Raw genomic sequence first — 17,469 nt, 5'->3', positions numbered from 1 at the left:
AACGTACACTTTTATTTCATACACAGAATTAGAATAGCTCTCTGAAAATTATTTAACAGTTCCATATTTTAGCCAAAACACTTCATATTTTTTAAAAATATATTTATTTTTTAGTTGTAGGTGGACATAATACCTTTATTTTTATGCGGTGCTGAGAATCGAACCCAGTGCCTCATGCACATTAGGCGAGCGCTCTATCTCTGAGCCACAACCCCAGCCCTTCACATTTTGTTATAGGAAAATGCAGCTTAATTCAAAATATTTCAAATTATTCTTTTTATACTGCTCATCTCAGTGACAGTTCAAATGCCATAAAACTACCTTCCCAAAACACACGTCAGCAAAATAAACTAACTCACCATACCTTCATTATACAGATACCATATTTGCAAGGCAAAATTGTAAATTTTTATTCTTACTGCTATACACATGTATAGTTCATAAACAAAATTACTGCTAAACTTTGTTTTCAAGGCAACATCAATTTTTAGACATAATAGAGTAAAACAAAAAATATAATAACACTAAATTAAATGTTATACATGAGAAGACTAAAGCTTACTGATTTAGTCAAAAGATGTTTTTTATTAAAGGGTATATCATTTTTAAAAAAAAATTTTTAGTTGTAGATGGACACAATCTTTTTTAAAAAAATTTACATTTGACAATTCCCACACCTCAACAAAAGTGACAATGTAATAAACATACTGGTTGACTGTGTTCTCTTCAGACTGTTTAATGTCCACAAACTGTTTTTTAAGTCTTCTTTTTTGGATTTTTCCAGTGCTTTGTCATTATTTTCTCATCTTCCCTGACACTTGGTGCAGTATCACTTGACTTGGTTTGTGACTGAGTCATACTCAGAAGTGGAACCACTGGATGGGGCACTCTTCCTTGTGGTAGCTTATCATTTCTCCATTGGAGAGCTGTTTGCACAGTACTTGGGTTCATTTGAGTTAATGGGAAGGTCTGCAGGGGATGCTTCCATCTCTGCTTTGGCCTTGGAACATTTTCTTCTTCTTTGAGGTCTTCGCTTTCTTTTCCTTAGGTGTTCCCAAGGTGATGTTATCATGGTTATGATTATTGGATACATTCTCTCCATTTTTAGTGTTGCATTGTGGCTGGGACCTCTTGTTATTCAGTTTTCCTGCCTGTGTGATAATCTCATTCTTGGACTTATCCTGGCCAGTTTTGCCACTTTGCAATGGTGTCACACTCTCTTGATGTGCTTCAAAAAAGTTCAACATGACTTGTCTGCCCTGGTTCTCTACTAGCTATGCCATCTGACTCAATTTGAATCTTCTCATTGCCCTGCTCCTAGCTCCAAATCAGAGCTGTCTGGATGCAGTGTACCACTCACCTTTTCTGGGCATCAACCATCTCTCCTTCATTCAAACTTCTCAAAATATTCATCCAATTCCTTCAGGAGTTCCCTTGGTCACTTACAACTTCTGGCCACTTATGCTGCACCCTTAGATCAGCAGAGAGGTTTCTGGGACCTTTGGCAGGTCACCAGACCAGGCTGGCTTCCAGAGCTGCTGCCCCGGGTGCCAGCCTCAAACTAATCTTAATTTTTGCTTTCTTACTAAATCTAAATTTGAAATTCCTCCTTTAGAAATATTAGCAAGCTTCCATGTTAGAAACCACACAGACCAGCTTCCAAAAGTGTCTTAGATAAAAGATGCACATATAAGTGAATCAAGGTATTAAGAGGATATTCCTGGTTGTATAGAATAGGACATCACTTAAGATCCAAAGACAGTGAGTATAAGCACTGGTTATTTAGTATTATCATGATATGTAAGGATGATATCTTTGCCTGTTTAAAAAAAAAAGTCTATTAATTCCACTTATATGAGGGACCTACAGTAGTCATATTCACAGAGGCAAAAAGTAGAATGGTGGTTGCAAGGGGCTAGAAGAGGGGGAATGAGTAGTTAGGATATACTTTCCACTATTAAACTGTACATTAAATGGTCAAGATGGTAAATATCCTATTAAATAGGTTTTATCCTAATGAAAATTTAACTATTTAAAAAAGTATTTGGGGGCTAGTATGGAAATGCCCACTGTGCTCTGGAAAAATGATTATTTTTAATGACAAATGCCATGAAAAATAGTATTATGATTACAATGCAGAGAGGCATCTTCTGTGTTATTTACAAAACAAACAAAAAAGGAAATGGAAACAAGGAAAGGAAAATACCCAGAAGAGGGACGATTTAAAAACAAAACTTTTTATTGAACAAGTCCATGAAATAAACCAACAGCAGGTAGATTTATCTATTTTGTAATCTAGGGATTGAACCCAGGCCCCACATAAGCTCTACCCTTGAGTTATACTCTCAACCCCAGAAGAGGAAGTTTGAAATCTTAATCCCTAATAATTGGACTCTAGGTTCCAAACTTGTAGGCATAATTTTAGTTTATCTCGTACTTGTGATATGGCAACAAAAATATCACTCAATTTCTGTCAAGTAGCCATAAATAAATCCTGAGACTACTTTATGTATGCTACCAGAATAGAAAAGGATGCATCATATGAATATAAACTGAACCCATTCCTTGCAAGGAAAAACATGTTAGTTACATTACAGCATTCATTGACATGAAAAGGAGTAGTCATGTTTTCTTCATCATCTGAGCTTCTTGGAAGTAACAATCATGTCTGGATATCCACATTTATGGCAAAGGGCAAGGTAAAAAGTTTGCTTTTAGGTCAAATTTGAGAGCTCTGTTAAAGCTTATTTTTCTGTTTTATAGAATAATATCCAATATCCTTTAAGTCTTTGAGATCTCATCTCTTGCCACTTGACAATCAAGCAACCTAGTTCCTCCAATCCTGTGGTTTCTTACCACTTGCTCCTGTTGCTTTGTCCCAGAAGGCTGTGCGGTTACTCCCACTCAAATCCAACTTGACCTCTCAACACCCTTAATCCTTTGATACTATGTAATTTGCTAGAACTTCTGTCTTACTGAACTTAAGCTTCTTGTGGGCAGGGATTGTCTCTTCTTCATTAGGAACACCAAATTCAAGCAATGTATTTTTTAAAAATATTTTTATTAGTTGTTGATGGGAATTTATTTATTTATTTATATGCAGTGCTGAGAATCAACCCAGTGCCTCACACATGCTAGGCAAGGGCTCTACCACTGAGCCACCAACACAGCCCCTCAAACAATGTATTTGATGCGTAAATGGATTTAGCATCTGCAAAGGGTTAGGGTGGGAAAAGGCATCAGTAGAGAGGAAGTTTGCAAGACTGTCATTTTCAGCCCATCAGGCATTTGACTAACAATTGCCTTTCAAGACAAAACTGTTTCCTTCCTATGAAATAACTTGTTTCTTTAATAAATTTTCAAATTCAAGGCTAGCCTGGGAAACTTGGTGAGATCCTGTCTCAAAAACATAAAAAGGGCCGTGATGTAGCTCAGTGGTAACACACCCAAGTTAAATCTCCAATGCCGCAAAAAGAAAAAAAAGGAAAAATCCCACACACAAAAACAACTTAGTTGAAAAGTCTATTATTAAGTATATTTTCTCTATTCTAATTTTCAAAGAGAACTACAGAAATTCTATGCAGACAATACTGAGAAATAAGAAAGTTTCAAAACTGAATCGAAAGATGATCCCTTCCTTTAAAACCACCAATATTTAAACTTTTAAATGATCTGAAAACAGCCAGAATTTTGAGAATTATGTTATTTGGACCTGAATTGTTATTTGAACACTACATCATATTCAATCACAAGAATAGGATCCTAAAAAGTTATACTCCATGGGTATGTATAATATGTCAAAATATACTCTATTGTCATGTATAGCTAAAAATAACAAGTTTTTTTTTTTTTTTAAATATGTCATTGTCATAAAAACTATTAAAATAGAGTAAAGGGACTGGGGTTGTGGCTCAGCAGTAGAGTTCTCACCTAAAACATGCAAGGCCCTGGATTCAATCCTCACCACCACATAAAAATAAATAAAGGTATTATGTCCAACTACAACTAAAAACTAATAAAACAAACAAATAGAAAAAACAGAGGAAAGCAAAATATGAGTATAGGAATGGAGTCTTATTAAGGGTAACTAGCCAAACCAAATTAAACTAATAAAAAATTGATAAAAAGGAAAGGATTATTTAGGTAAATGATCTATGGTAACAAGGGCCATTCATAATGACTAGATATATTGACTTATAATAATAATTTGGTTGATTTCTCAAACTATGTCCTGCCTTTTAAAGATACCTAAAAAAAAAAAATACCAATTCTACTAAAGTCAGTCCTTTAAATGTGGGTTCCACACCTACAGATTTAATGATGGACTAAAAACATTCAGTGTTAAAAAAAAAAAAAGTGTATAGACATTTTTCTTTGTCATTATTCCCTAAGCAATACAGTATAACAACTACTTTTGCGTGTGTGTGGTGCTGGGGATTGAACCCAGGGACTTAACGAATGCCAGGCAAGTGCTCTACCAATGGGTTATACCTCAGACCCAGTATAACAACTATTAACACAGCATTTACAGTATACAGACATCACAAGTAATCTAAAGATGACTTTAAAACATTCAGAAGAATATGCATAGGTTACACGCAAAGATACCATTTTATATAAGGGATTTGAGTATTCAGAGATTTTCTAGCCTAAACAGAAACAACATTAGTCCCTCAAAATATTATTATTTAAATTCAAGCCAAAGCTAAACTAACTCTCCAGTGTATAATGGGTAATAACTAGAACTTGGAGGCCCATATTGTAAAATTACAATATATCAGAGAGATCAAAAACGAATTTCCAAACTGGATTTAAATCCTGACTTTGCCACTTACTAGTGGTATGTCCCCAAGGAAGTGCTTTCTCCTCAATGAACTTCAGTTTTTCTTCACATTTAAAACAGGAATACCTCTCAAGATTGTTCTAAGAATAAGCGAGTGTCGGGTAGATTATTCTCCAATTAATATCAGCTACTATTTCTTACATCTCCCTATTTTTTTTTTAGATGTTGATGACCCTTTATTTTATTCATTTATCCATGTGGTGTGCTAAGAATCAAACCCAGTGCCTCACACATGCCAGGCCAGTACTCTACCAATTAGCCACAATCCCAGCCCTACATCTCCCTATTTTTATACTAAGTGATTTTTAACTTTATGGCAAAGTTTTCAGGTTACCATTTAGATCCAATCAGGCTGGGGATATAGCTCAGTTGGTAGAGTGCTTGCCTTGCATGCATAAGGCCCTGGGTTCAATCCCCAGCACTACAAAAACAAACAAAAAACCCCCCACCATTTAGATCCAAGAAAGCAGCAAGTTATAGCATTTTAAAACCATCAAATGGGTTATAACAATTCCCAATACTCAAATCAACTTGAGTTCCATTTAAACTAGTCTCAAAGTTTGCGCCAGAAAGAAATTTGATTTTTTTTTGAGGTCCTGAGATTGAACCCAGGGGCCCTCTGCCAGAGCTATATCCCCAGCCCTTTTTAATATTTTATTTAGGTATAGGATCTTTCTGAGTTGCTTGTAGGACCTCGTTAAGTTGCTGAGTCTGGCTATGAATTCATGATCCTCCAGCCTCAGCTTCCCGGGCCGCTAGGATTACAGGTGTACACCACTGTGCATGGTTGGCCTTCAATTTGTGACCTTCCCGCCTCAGTGTCCAGAGTCACTGGGATTAAAAATGTTGCATCACAATGCCTGGCAGAAACACAAAAACTGTATGTATGTATGCATGTATTTATTTATTTATTTTTGGTACCATGAATTTGGTACCAAGTTTGCCTAACCACTGAGCCACATCACATCCCTGACCCTTTAAAAACTGTTCTTGAATTTTTGAGATAGGTTCTTGCTAAAATTACTGAGACTGACCTTGAACTTGCAATCCTCTTACCTCAGCCTCCAAAACTGCTGGGATTACAAATGTATGCCACCACTCCTGGCAGAAACACAGAAACTTTAAATGCCAATTTTGTGCCTGTTCTCACTTAAAAAGCTTATATAACTGCTGTATCTAGATTTTAGATGTAACTTGGGGAGGGAGCTTGGGGATATAATTTGGTGCTAGAGCATGTACGTAGTATATGCAAAAGCACTGGGTTCAATCTCAAGCATCAAGGAAAAAAAAGTTGATTTTGGTCATAACATACCAATTCCTGGATGATTCCCACGGGGCTTTGAACCAGGAAGCTTCCACTTTCATATACATTTAAAATGTAGAAATGAAAAGTAAAGTGGGGAGCTAAGCAGAGAACACTAAAGGATCTGTTTGACATAAATTATAGATAACTCAAAGCAGTATACTTTTGTTCAAACAAAATCTGCCTAGGGCTGGGAGTAGTTGTGCAAGCCTATAATCCTAGCACTTGGGTAGGTTAAGGCTGGAGTAAAAAGTTCTAGGCTAGCCCTGAAAACTTAATGAGAACCCCATCTCAAAAATTAAAAAAGGGCTTAGGAGGTAGCTTTGGTATAGTGCCCCTGGGATTCAATCTCCAGTAGCCCAACAACAAAGCAAAAACCAACTAACCAGAAAACTGCCTAGAAACAACAAATAAAACACAACTATTTGTAAGTATAAGTAGCATTTTAAGAGTATAAACTTGGGGTTAGGAGTATGCGCAAAGGTACAGCGCATGCTAAGGCCCTGTGTTCAATTGCAAAAGAACAAAAAGTTAAATTAAAAAAAAAATTCTAACACTACAAAGAAAAAAAAGTATAAATTGGTCTTATAATTCACATTTAAAAAATGTCTCTGGGCTGGGACTGTGGCTCAATGGTAACGCACTTGCCTTGCATGTGTGAGGCACTGGGTTCGATTCTCAGGACCACGTATAAATAAATAAAAGATCTATCAACAACTAAGGGAAAAAAATATTTAAAAAAAGAAATGTCTCCTGGGGCTGGGGCTGTAGCTAAGTGCTTGCCTCATGTGTGAGGCATTGGGTTCGATTCTCAGCACACATATAAATAAGTGAATAAAATAAAGGTCCGTCAACAATAAAAAAACATTTAAAGGCTGGGGATGTGGCTCAAGTGGTAGCGCGCTCGCATGGTATGCGTGCGGCCCGGGTTCGATCCTCAGCGCCACATACAAACAAAACAAAGATGTTGTGTCTGCCGATAACTAAAAATAAAATATTAAAATTAAAAAAAAACATTTAAAACAATGTCTCCCAAATTATCCATATTTAAAAAATAAAATGTGAATCAAATGTCTGATATATCCCTGAAATTCAACATTATGAAGACTACTAATCTACAAAATCAGATTTTTTTGTGAAACCATGAATTTTGATTACAAGAGCAGTTTCAGAGTTGCTCCATCTAAATCCTCATTTAATTCTCACATTGCTCTAAGAGGAGCTAATTAATATTGTATCAATTTTGCCTGAGGAAAATAATGCTCAAAAAGGCTACATAACTTTACTTCAATAAACAATTTACTACAACAAAGACTATTTTCCAACCTAAGTCCATCCTATTTCAAACTCACATATGCTACTGGGGCAACCTCTAGAACTTTCCTAAACATTATAAAGCCTACTCTTCTGTGGAACTGATCCCATTAAAATTTCTACACATCAACTATCTGCTCCTTTTTAAAATCTAGGACATTTACCTTTTTCTATTATTCTATCCCTCAGATGATTAAGCAATCTTACATATCAGATATTTCAGGATATAAAAATGTTAGCTCATTGAGGCCCAGGATACATGAACTTAGTTCAGGACAATTTCTTACAATTATTTCACTTATCTTTACCTTCAAGTTCCTTCTAAGATATATAATTTAAAAAAAAATTTTTTTTGGTAGTTGTAGATGGACACAGCGTGCCTGTATTGTATGTTTATTTTTATGTGGTGTTAAGGATCAAACCCAGTGCCTCACATGTGCTAAGCAAGCACTCTGCCACTGAGCTACAGTACCAGCCCCTAAGATATGTAATTTTAAGTAGATTTTATGTCATTCTGTCATTCACATTTAAAACATCAAGGGCTGGGGATGTAGCTTAGTGGTACAGTTCTTGCCTAGCAAGCACTAGGCCCTAGGTTCAATGTTCAATCCATAGTACCATACATGAATATATATGCAAATACTATATATATTTATATATACATACATATACCCATATAAAATATTTATATATAAATACATGCATATACTATAAATATGTGTGTGTATATATATATATAAATATATATATATATATAATGTATCTTATATATATAAATTAAAAACAAAGTTATCAGATACAGGAAAGCAAACAAACAAGAAAATTATAGAAAGTCTGGATGATGAGCCAGACATGTTTTTTAGATAAATGACATTTTTCTACTAAACATTTTACTAACTTGTCTTAATCCACACAAATATTAATTCTTACATAGTATGCTTTATTACCAAGGCTCAAGATATTTCACTGACTTACCATATTCAGTTCCACTACATAGGAAAATCACACACAAATGTCAATGAGTATAAGATAAAATATTTGCTATATGAGATGTGCTAGAAGATTTTTCCCAATTGAATTTTACTGTAAAACCTATGCAAATGGGGACAGAGAAGTCTCAAATGGTAAAGACTTAGGGGTCTCAGGTTTACACATTATTGAACTAAAGGATTGCTTTTCAGCAGAGGGTGTTTGGAAACCATATGGAATCTACTCAACTGCCTAACTCAATCACCAGGGACAATTCTGTGGCCTGACCAAGTGAGATGTATTGACTCGTTAAAACAAAGCACATCAGTAGTGCCAGGCATCTGATATCAGAGAAAAAAAATTCTAGGATTTTGGGGAAATACAGAACTAAGGTAAAAACAGCAGGTCTCGACAGGCTCTAAATGTAGGAGTATGTGTTAGAGGTGTACACACAGGTCTGGACTGCAAAGTGGACCAAGGGTCCTATTTCTTGGGGAAGAAGGCAAGATAGATCTGGAATTTCATGGCTAGCAATCCCTCATCCAAAGCACTGAAACTGTAAATCAAGACTAGTTCTTTATGTCAAAGTGACTAAGATCTTCCTAACAAAAATGTGATGTTATAATTCTAAACAAAAATCTTTCTAAGTCTCTGATTTTGAAGAAACCAGGTTTCTTGTTAAGAAAACAGTAGTGACTGAAGGGTGCAGTGGCACACTGTAATCCAAGCAATTTAGGAGGCTAAAGTAGGATTGCAAGTTTAAGGCCAGCCTTGGCAACTTGGTGACACCTGTCTCAAAATAAAAAATAAAAAAGGGCTGGTGATGCAGCTCTGTGGTAGAGTACCCCTGGACTCAATCCCCAGCCCTGCCTAGAAAAAAGAACTGTAGCAACTAAAGAACAGGTTGCCATGAAACTTTACAGCTGTGGCATGTTCTTGGAAGACAATACATCTGTTATCCTAGCTCAAAACATAGCAGGATGGGCTGGGGATACAGCTCAGTTGGTAGAGTGCTTGCCTCCCATGCACACAGCCCTGGATTTAATCCCCAGTACCACAAACCAACAACAAAAACATAGCAGGGTGGACTTCTATTTTCTTGGTAACCCAATTTTTAATTTTTCATGTAGTTTATTTTTCAGGTTATGATTTTGACAAATGAAGGATTCTATACAACCAAAAGTAGTTGGAAAGGAAATCTCTCTGAAGAGTACCTTGCTTAGTGGAAACTGAACAAAAATACAATTCAAGGCACCTGAAAATATGCAATACCCAGTTGCAACTCTTGGCAGCAGGTAGTCTCTTCATCTAAAGTATTTCAAAGACCTATAATTATGACTACTTAAATGGTAGTTATTTTAAACATGGAAATGCAATTCTATAATCAGCTTCATTTCCTTGACTCTAGATAGTTAAATATTTTTAAAATTATTTTTTGGTACTGGGATTAAACTAGGGGTGCTCGAACACTGAGTCACACCCCCAGCCCTATTTTGTATTTTGTTTCAAGACAGAGTCTCACTGAGTTGCTTAGTGTGGCCTTTGCTGAAGCTGGCTTTGAATTCGTGATCCTCCTGCCTCAACCTCTAGAGTTGCTGGGATTACTGACGTAGGCCACTGCCAAATGATAGTCAGATTTTCCCACAATAAAAAAAAGGATGCTCAATTTGACCAAAGTGGTCCTGTGCTAAATCAATTATTTTCTCTACTTGTATACAACATTACAGAGTCCCCTAGGTGCTGTCTCAACCATCTAAAAAACTACTTCTGAATCTTAAGTCACATTTATCCTTGCAGCTAAGAATTTTTAAAAAGGCAAACAATTAACACTTTATAGCAATAATATCTTTATTAGTTCAAGTAAACAGAAATAAATTCTGGCTATGCAGACTATAAATCACACAACTATATAGGTTCAACATACACATGGACTATAATGAGGATGATGTCCCTGAGTTTTATAGTGTGGTGGCCTTGTTTTACATTTCTGGAAACAAGAGACCAAACACTGCTCAAAACAAAAATCTTTATTTGAAATTATTTTCTCCTTCTTAATAATGAATGGTAATTTTTAATATCTTAATTTATATTTTTAGGTTGTATATGGACACGATATCTTTATTTATTTATTTTTATGTGGTGCTGAGGATCAAACCCAGTGCCTCACACATGCTAGGCAAGTGCTCTACCACTGAGCCACAACCACAGCCCCATGAATGGTAATTTTAGAGCTCAAACCAATGAGAAAAGCTTTGAAAACTAAAATGCTTGCTTTGTTAAATGCAATGTAGTAATACTCCAGTGAAGTTCAACATGTCCATTATACAAACCTAAAAGAGGATGAAACACATGCCCCCCCCCCCCCCACCCAGGGTTTCTTTTGCTATACCATGCTATCTCCCCAAAGAATTAGTTTTTTATCTCAGTCACCAGCACCTCAAAAGCAAAAATTTTCACCGAGACTTAAAAAAATAAAAATGTAACCACTTACTTTTGAAACTTTGTCAAGTTAAACTCCTAATATTAAATTCCTTCTAATTTTAATGGCATTAACAAGTTTTGTTAATAGATGTTGAAACTTTCAATTGCCATGATTTTTCTTTTAGTCTTTATAATGAATTAGTGATAAGACTCTTTTGTTCTTTGAACAAACTACTTGATCACATAATTCTTTTAAAAAAAATGTAAAACAAGCTGTAGGTGGTGCACGCCTGTAGTCCCAGCAGTTTGGGAGTCTGAGGCAGGAGAATCATAATTCAAAACCAGTTTCAGCAATTTAGGAAGGGGCACTTAGCAACTCAGCAAGACTCTGTTTCTAATAAAACATAATAATAAGGGCTGGAGATATGGCTCAGTGGTTAAGCACCCCTGGGCTCAACCCCAGTATCAAAACAAAACAAAAATGTAAAATAAGCACATAACTTTCTTGTATTTCTTTGGCATATTTTAATCAAGGGAAATGCCCTCATATTATGAAATGCGTAAATGCAATAATACCATTTATCATTGACATTTTCCCTCAAAAGACTCAAACTAATTTCAATTTTTCCTCCCTAGTCAAGTTTATCCTCATTTAATTGCTTTACATGCTTTGTTCCTTCCAAGAGTGTCCTTTACCACCCCCCTCCCAACTTCCTTAAAGTTAACCCTCCCCACAAGTCCCAATATGAAATGTCATCACCCTCCAAAGACAGTGCACAATCATTGCGGGAAAAACCACACCTTGTGACAGTGCCACATGAGAAAGATCATAATGGCTTTTGGTTGTTCACACCTGGATTCAAATTCCTGATTTGTCTCTTTAATAGTTAGGTGAACTGTGCCAGGTACTTAATTTTTCCAAGCCCCAGGCCTCACACATGAAATGGGATAATATATACCTTGCCTGAAGAACTACTGCATGATTTTGAAATAGTTGTATAAAGTACCTGGCCAAATACCTGGCACCTAAGAGTTGCTCAGTGACTGACAGCTCTCTTGAGTTTAGAAGTGATTTTTTTTTTTTCAATTTATGCCATTAAAGGTCCACAATCCCTAATTCACAGTTCAGAAAGCCCTAAGTTCTGAAAACCATTTTCTTTCATAATTTACAAACCCATCTCCTCTGTGAATATTCATAAAACTTCATAAGATACCAATGTGTTTGATTATAGTACTACCCCAGAGGTAGTACTTTTATGTTATATGTACCCCATTATCTTTTCTAAATTAAAAAGAAAACCAAAACAACTCAAAATTCCCACATTTGGCCCCAAAGGTTTCAAATCAGGGACCTGTACCTGTAATATATTCTCTGTGGAACCAAATATAGTAAATATGCTGAAAGTAGAATGGCTAAGATTCAGGCAGTCTAAATGCAGCCTTGCTATTATCTGTATTTAATTCTTTGGGTTTCAAAATCATCACTGGTAAACTGAAGAAACTGATTTTAATGTAATGCTTTTATTTAAAAAATATATCTGAAAATTATTTTGTATAGTGTCAAACAGTGCTCATACTGAAATATTTTGGCTGTTTTCTCCAAAAAAAATTCCTATGTGGAGCTAAAAATCTATGAATAAAGAATGTATTCAGGATGAGGGGTGTAGCTCAATGGTACAACATTTGCCTAGCATGAACAAGTCTAAGCTGGATCCCAAGCAAAAAACAAAACGGAAACAACAACAAAAAAACCCTGACCATTTTAACACCAAATACTAGGTAGTAAAGAGTGGTACCATGAAAGAATGCTATAGCTAGATTTGATTTATTAGATCATGGTTCTGCTACTACTCTATTACCTTGAGTAACAAAAGCTTTTAAGTTTTTCTGTTTTATGGGTATTAAAAAAAAAATACCCTGGTTAAATATTTTTAGAAAGGATAAAACAAGATAAAGTGAAAGCACAGTGCCTGGCTGCATTTTTTTCTCAATGAATGTTTATTCAGTAGTCTACTCTATTTTAATCATTGTATTATTATTTTAATTAATCAAATGTTGAAAAAGTTGAGTGCTTTTAATTTCTCATAAAACCAACTTCCCCATTATTCAGGCTTTTAAAATTATGTTATCCTTTTTTTTCCTTCTTCCTGGTTCTGGGGATTGAACACAAGGGTGTTTTTACCACTGAGCCACATCCCCAGCCCTTTTCAGTTTTTGAGACAGGGTCTCACTAAATTGACTTCAAAGTTTCAAACCATGTCTCAGCTTCTACAGTAGTTGAGATTACAGGTGTGGACCACCACACCCAGTCTGGGATTGTCTTTTTAGATAAAAGCTAATAATAAAATGTATGGACCCAAGGTTAATAAAGTCATACTCATCTCGCACATATCCATAAACACCAAAAAGAATACCTGAAGAGATATAAGGAAACTGGCTTATTTACAGCCATAACAACTTAAGTGTCATCCTGTGCTTGCTTGGTAACAAATTCCAAGCTACCTTGAATTTCCAGGTTTCTAAGTTTTCCCTATAATTGAGGGCTTTTTTTGGTATGTGCATTACTTTTAGTTGTAGATGGACACAATCTTTATTAGTTTATAATGTGATGCTGAGACTTGAACCCAGTGCCTCCCACATGCTAAACAAATGCTCTACCACTGAGCCACAACCCGAGCCCCAACTGAGGGATTCTTGAAACTTTTTTTTTTTTTGCTACAAACATTTTTAGAGTCCAAACACACATTCTTGAAAAGAAAGCAATCTGGAATCTTGGGAAAACTGTTAATTTTCATTGTAATTATAAACAATAAAAGTAACTTGTAAGAGCCTCTGTTTTCACATTTAAACTTTCAATGGCAAAGACTCTTTGTATTCTCAAGTATTAAACAAAAGATATCAAGCACACCTCTGTTACAAAGAGGAGCAAGTAAGACTGACTTGAGTGACTTAGATCATTTTCAACAAGGGAGGAGGATCCCTGGAGAATATACCAAGCTGGATCAAGAAACCTGGTTTCTAGTGAGGGCCAGTCAGTAAATCTGAGCTTTCTTTCTCATCTTTTACAAGTGGTACTTTCCTTCCTTCTATACAAGGATTAAGAGTCACAAAAGCACTCTGAAGTTAAAAAACACCATATACTGTTTTGGAATCACCACAGACATTATTACTACTTCTCAGGCAGAAGTGATTACTATGGGGAATTAAGACTAGGTTCTAGATTCAATTTTGGGACCTACTAGTAGTATGTGATACAAAGCATGTCACTTGTCCAGCACATTAAGTCCTGTGAACTGAGTTGTCCTTTCTTTCTAGTTCCAGGATTATAGTTTTATGCTATTAATTTGAAACTAAGGCTCAACATATTTGAGCTGTCATAAATACTGTAAAAGGTAAAGATAGCTACCTTGTATGAAAAAAATTACTTAGAAATAACATATTATGCTGGGGATGTGGCTCAGTAGCAAAGCATATGTTTAACATGCATGAGCCCCTGGGTTCAATCCCCAGCACCATGAAATAAATAATTTAAAAAGAAATAATGTACTATCAACCTAGACCTCCATGGAAAACCATGCTGTATCCAATCAGCCCATTATATGCTTTATTTAGATACTGGTGTCAAAGCACCATTAATTCATTTCTAAATGCCCTTTAAATATTTAGGTTTATATTAAAATAAACATTTACAGTAAAAACGAGAACTAGAAAAATGGTCCATGGACAGAAATGTACAGCAAATGATGCACTGACATTGATATTTTTCAACATATACTTCTTTTTGATTGTTTTAAAATCAAGTCAATGTCTACATTCTTGTTGTTAAATGATCTAAGGTAATATAGATTCTTCAATTACACTTTGAAACTATATCATTTCCCTAAGCTAGGACTTATTTATAGCAAAATTTGACAAACAACCAAACTCAAGTTTATTTGTTTCTGCTTTATTATTGGTCATAAGTATATTAAAGAATCTTTAAAAAATAATTACAGAGACTTTATCACTAAAATATAATCAGAAACCAAACTGCTCTGAAATTAATAATTTGAAAGTGACAAAAGAGAAGCCCACAATATATTGACTTCGCTCTTCAAATTATGGGGATAGACAAAGTTTAATTATTTTTAACAACACATTAAGAAAAAGTTGTGCAGAAATCCCAATACCTCCAAAAAATAATAAATATTCTTAATATATTTATGTCCACAAAGTGATAACCCCAAATTTTCCCAGTAAAAAAGTTCTGTGGATATTTCATTATCTAAATATAGGAATACAAAAAAATTAAAAATAAATAAATAAATATAGGAATACAAATTCATCACAACCTAGTGTATTGATTTCATGGCAGGGAAAAATAGTAATTTAGTTTCACCACACAGTAATTACTTCCAGGAGACAAAAGATCAAATCCAGATAAAATAAATCTTTATTATAATATTGTCTAATTACCTGATCCTAAGGAAAAATATCCTGATGAAATACACTGGCCACTTTCTATGCCAAAAAAGTATTCACACTGTAATTTGAAAGAGCCATCTAGACTCCTTACCAAAAAGCCTGCAAAACTTTGTCAGTAGGTGGTGATTTATAGAGATGCGGATTGAAGTTGGATGGCATAGAAGCAGTCAGGTAGTTAGCTCATTCTCTGCATTCCCACCCAGGCATAGGAGTACGCAGTCCCATACCACCACCAGTTGGAAACGGATCATCTAGTAGGAGACAGAATGGTGTGCAACAAAACCGTTCCCAGGATCCCAAACCTCTTTTTAGAACTCTCAAAATACTTCTGTTGCCCACAAAACTTGGAATGAAGGGAAATCGACAAGCATGAAAACGTTTAAAAACTAAATATCTGTTTAGAAAACACTATACAAAGTAGCCAATCCTTTATAGTAAGTGTATTTATTTACAACAGCTCTCCTCTTTAAGGCCTTAACAGATCGGACTAAACCACACCCCTCCGTAAATGGCACATTCCATACAACAGCCTGGAGAATGGTAGAGGGCGATCCCACCGACCGCTGGGGGAGCAGCAAACTTGTTGAAATTCTGAGAATAAAGTCTGATGGTTAACGGAATCTAGCCCCTTTATGATTAAAAAGTCACTCCGGGGAGGGAGAGGGTTACAGAAATATCCCGAGACGTGTAGGCCGGGTTAGGGCGGAACGAGAACCACACGGGATTTGGGTCGTGCAGTTAACCCGCACCTCCCTGAGTACGGACATTTCCCCGAAGGACATTTCTAGTCGGAGGAAAGAGCGAACTTCGGGGTTAAAGTTCTCCAAACTCCGGGGTGGGGAGAGAGAGCCGTGCATTATTTTTGGGGGGTCCAATCCCTCAACTTTTTGCTCTAAGGGTAAAGAACGGGTCCCGCCCACGTCCGGCCCGGGAGGCGGGGCCTGGAGCGACCCCGAGGACGGAGGCGGGGCCGGGCAGCACTGCTGCCCCTCCCCCTTTGCGTGGAACACCCTGTCCGCTGGAGCTGGAGGGCGAGTGCCCCCACCCCGACGCAAGGCGCGGGATGAAGGGGCAACACCGTGCTTGCGCCCCTCCTCACCGAATCTGGGGGGGCCGAGCGCGAGTCTGCCAGTCTCCCTCACGGGATCTGAGGGGCCCGCCCCGAGGAGGTGGGGCCTGCTTGGGGGCGCTGACTTCACACCCCTCCCCCTCTGGCCCTGGCGGTTCGGGAACACCCCGCCCGCTCCAGTGCGGCGGGTGGGGGAGGCATCAGAGCAGACCGGAGCCCTGCAGCGGCGCGGGTAGGGGAGGGGCGCGCGCACGGGCGCGCTGCCGCCACCCCCGCGCGCCAACAGGGCCCCCCACGCTCAAGGGCGCGCGCGGGCCCCGAAAGGGAGGAGGCCGCGCGTGGCAACCGGGAGGGCCGATTCTAGGCTCCGTCTCCCACTCCTTCGCCACTCACCCCCAACCCCCTCCAACCCGCTCCAGGCCTCGGACTCCGCACTGACCTGACAGGCCGAGACATGTTCGCTGTCGAAACAGGACCGAGTCGAGAAGCCAAAGACCAGGACCCCCCCCACCCCGCGCGCTCGGCGCCCCACCCCCCCCGAACTTCGGCCGATGGGGCCGCTGCCGCCGAACCCCGAGATGCTGGCTTCTCAAACTCCGCCGCTCCTTGGTTCAGGGCCCCTGGATCAGACGAGCCCCCCGCTCCCCCGTCTCTTCAAAATGGATGAATCAAACCAGCCGAAAATGCGCCAAAGCAGCGGCACAACCAAACCCACTAGGGTTTGGGCGCCCCGCCCCAACACGCTCTGTCATTGGCGGCTTCTGCCAGATGCGTCCTGCTTATTAGTCAGTTTAAATCATCACGTCTCTCAGGCCCCGCCCCTCCCCCTGGCAGGCCCCGCCTCCTCCGTGAGGTCCTGTTAATCAAGATGCTCTGAGAGCGCAAGGCCGCAAAACAAAAATGGTCGCTGCTCAGCCCGCCCCCTGGCTTCCACTCCAAAGTTGCAGATTCGTCTTGAGCTGTATCTTGAAATGACTAGAAAAAAAGATTTATATAGGGTTCAACGTGGCTCAGTGTTCATGAAATGGTGTTTCATTTCGTCTGCCTTGATCACTTAGGAAATCTGCTAATAGCAAAACCCGTGGG

At 37.9% G+C, this 17,469-nt stretch overlaps 1 protein-coding gene and 1 pseudogene across 2 annotated transcripts in view; both read right to left on the bottom strand.

Annotated features, from left to right (window-relative positions):
- Nucks1 (nuclear casein kinase and cyclin dependent kinase substrate 1) overlaps positions 1-16,914 on the bottom strand; it is a 34,221-nt gene extending 17,307 nt beyond the window's left edge. For both annotated transcript variants that reach the window (XM_027934662.3, XM_027934663.2), the window contains exon 1: positions 16,823-16,914. In XM_027934662.3, the coding sequence (XP_027790463.1) occupies positions 16,823-16,839 (17 nt within the window). In that variant the 5' untranslated portion in view covers positions 16,840-16,914. The remainder of the gene's footprint in view (positions 1-16,822) is intronic.
- LOC114092237 (inhibitor of growth protein 1-like) lies at positions 656-1,298 on the bottom strand (annotated as a pseudogene).
- Positions 16,915-17,469: the final 555 nt, after the last annotated feature.

Source organism: Marmota flaviventris, chromosome 12 (genome assembly GCF_047511675.1).
Source record: "Marmota flaviventris isolate mMarFla1 chromosome 12, mMarFla1.hap1, whole genome shotgun sequence".
In the NCBI taxonomy this organism is placed as follows: Eukaryota; Metazoa; Chordata; class Mammalia; order Rodentia; family Sciuridae; genus Marmota; species Marmota flaviventris.
Note: the sequence above shows the minus strand (reverse complement) of the source record. Positions and strands in the feature narration are given on the sequence as shown.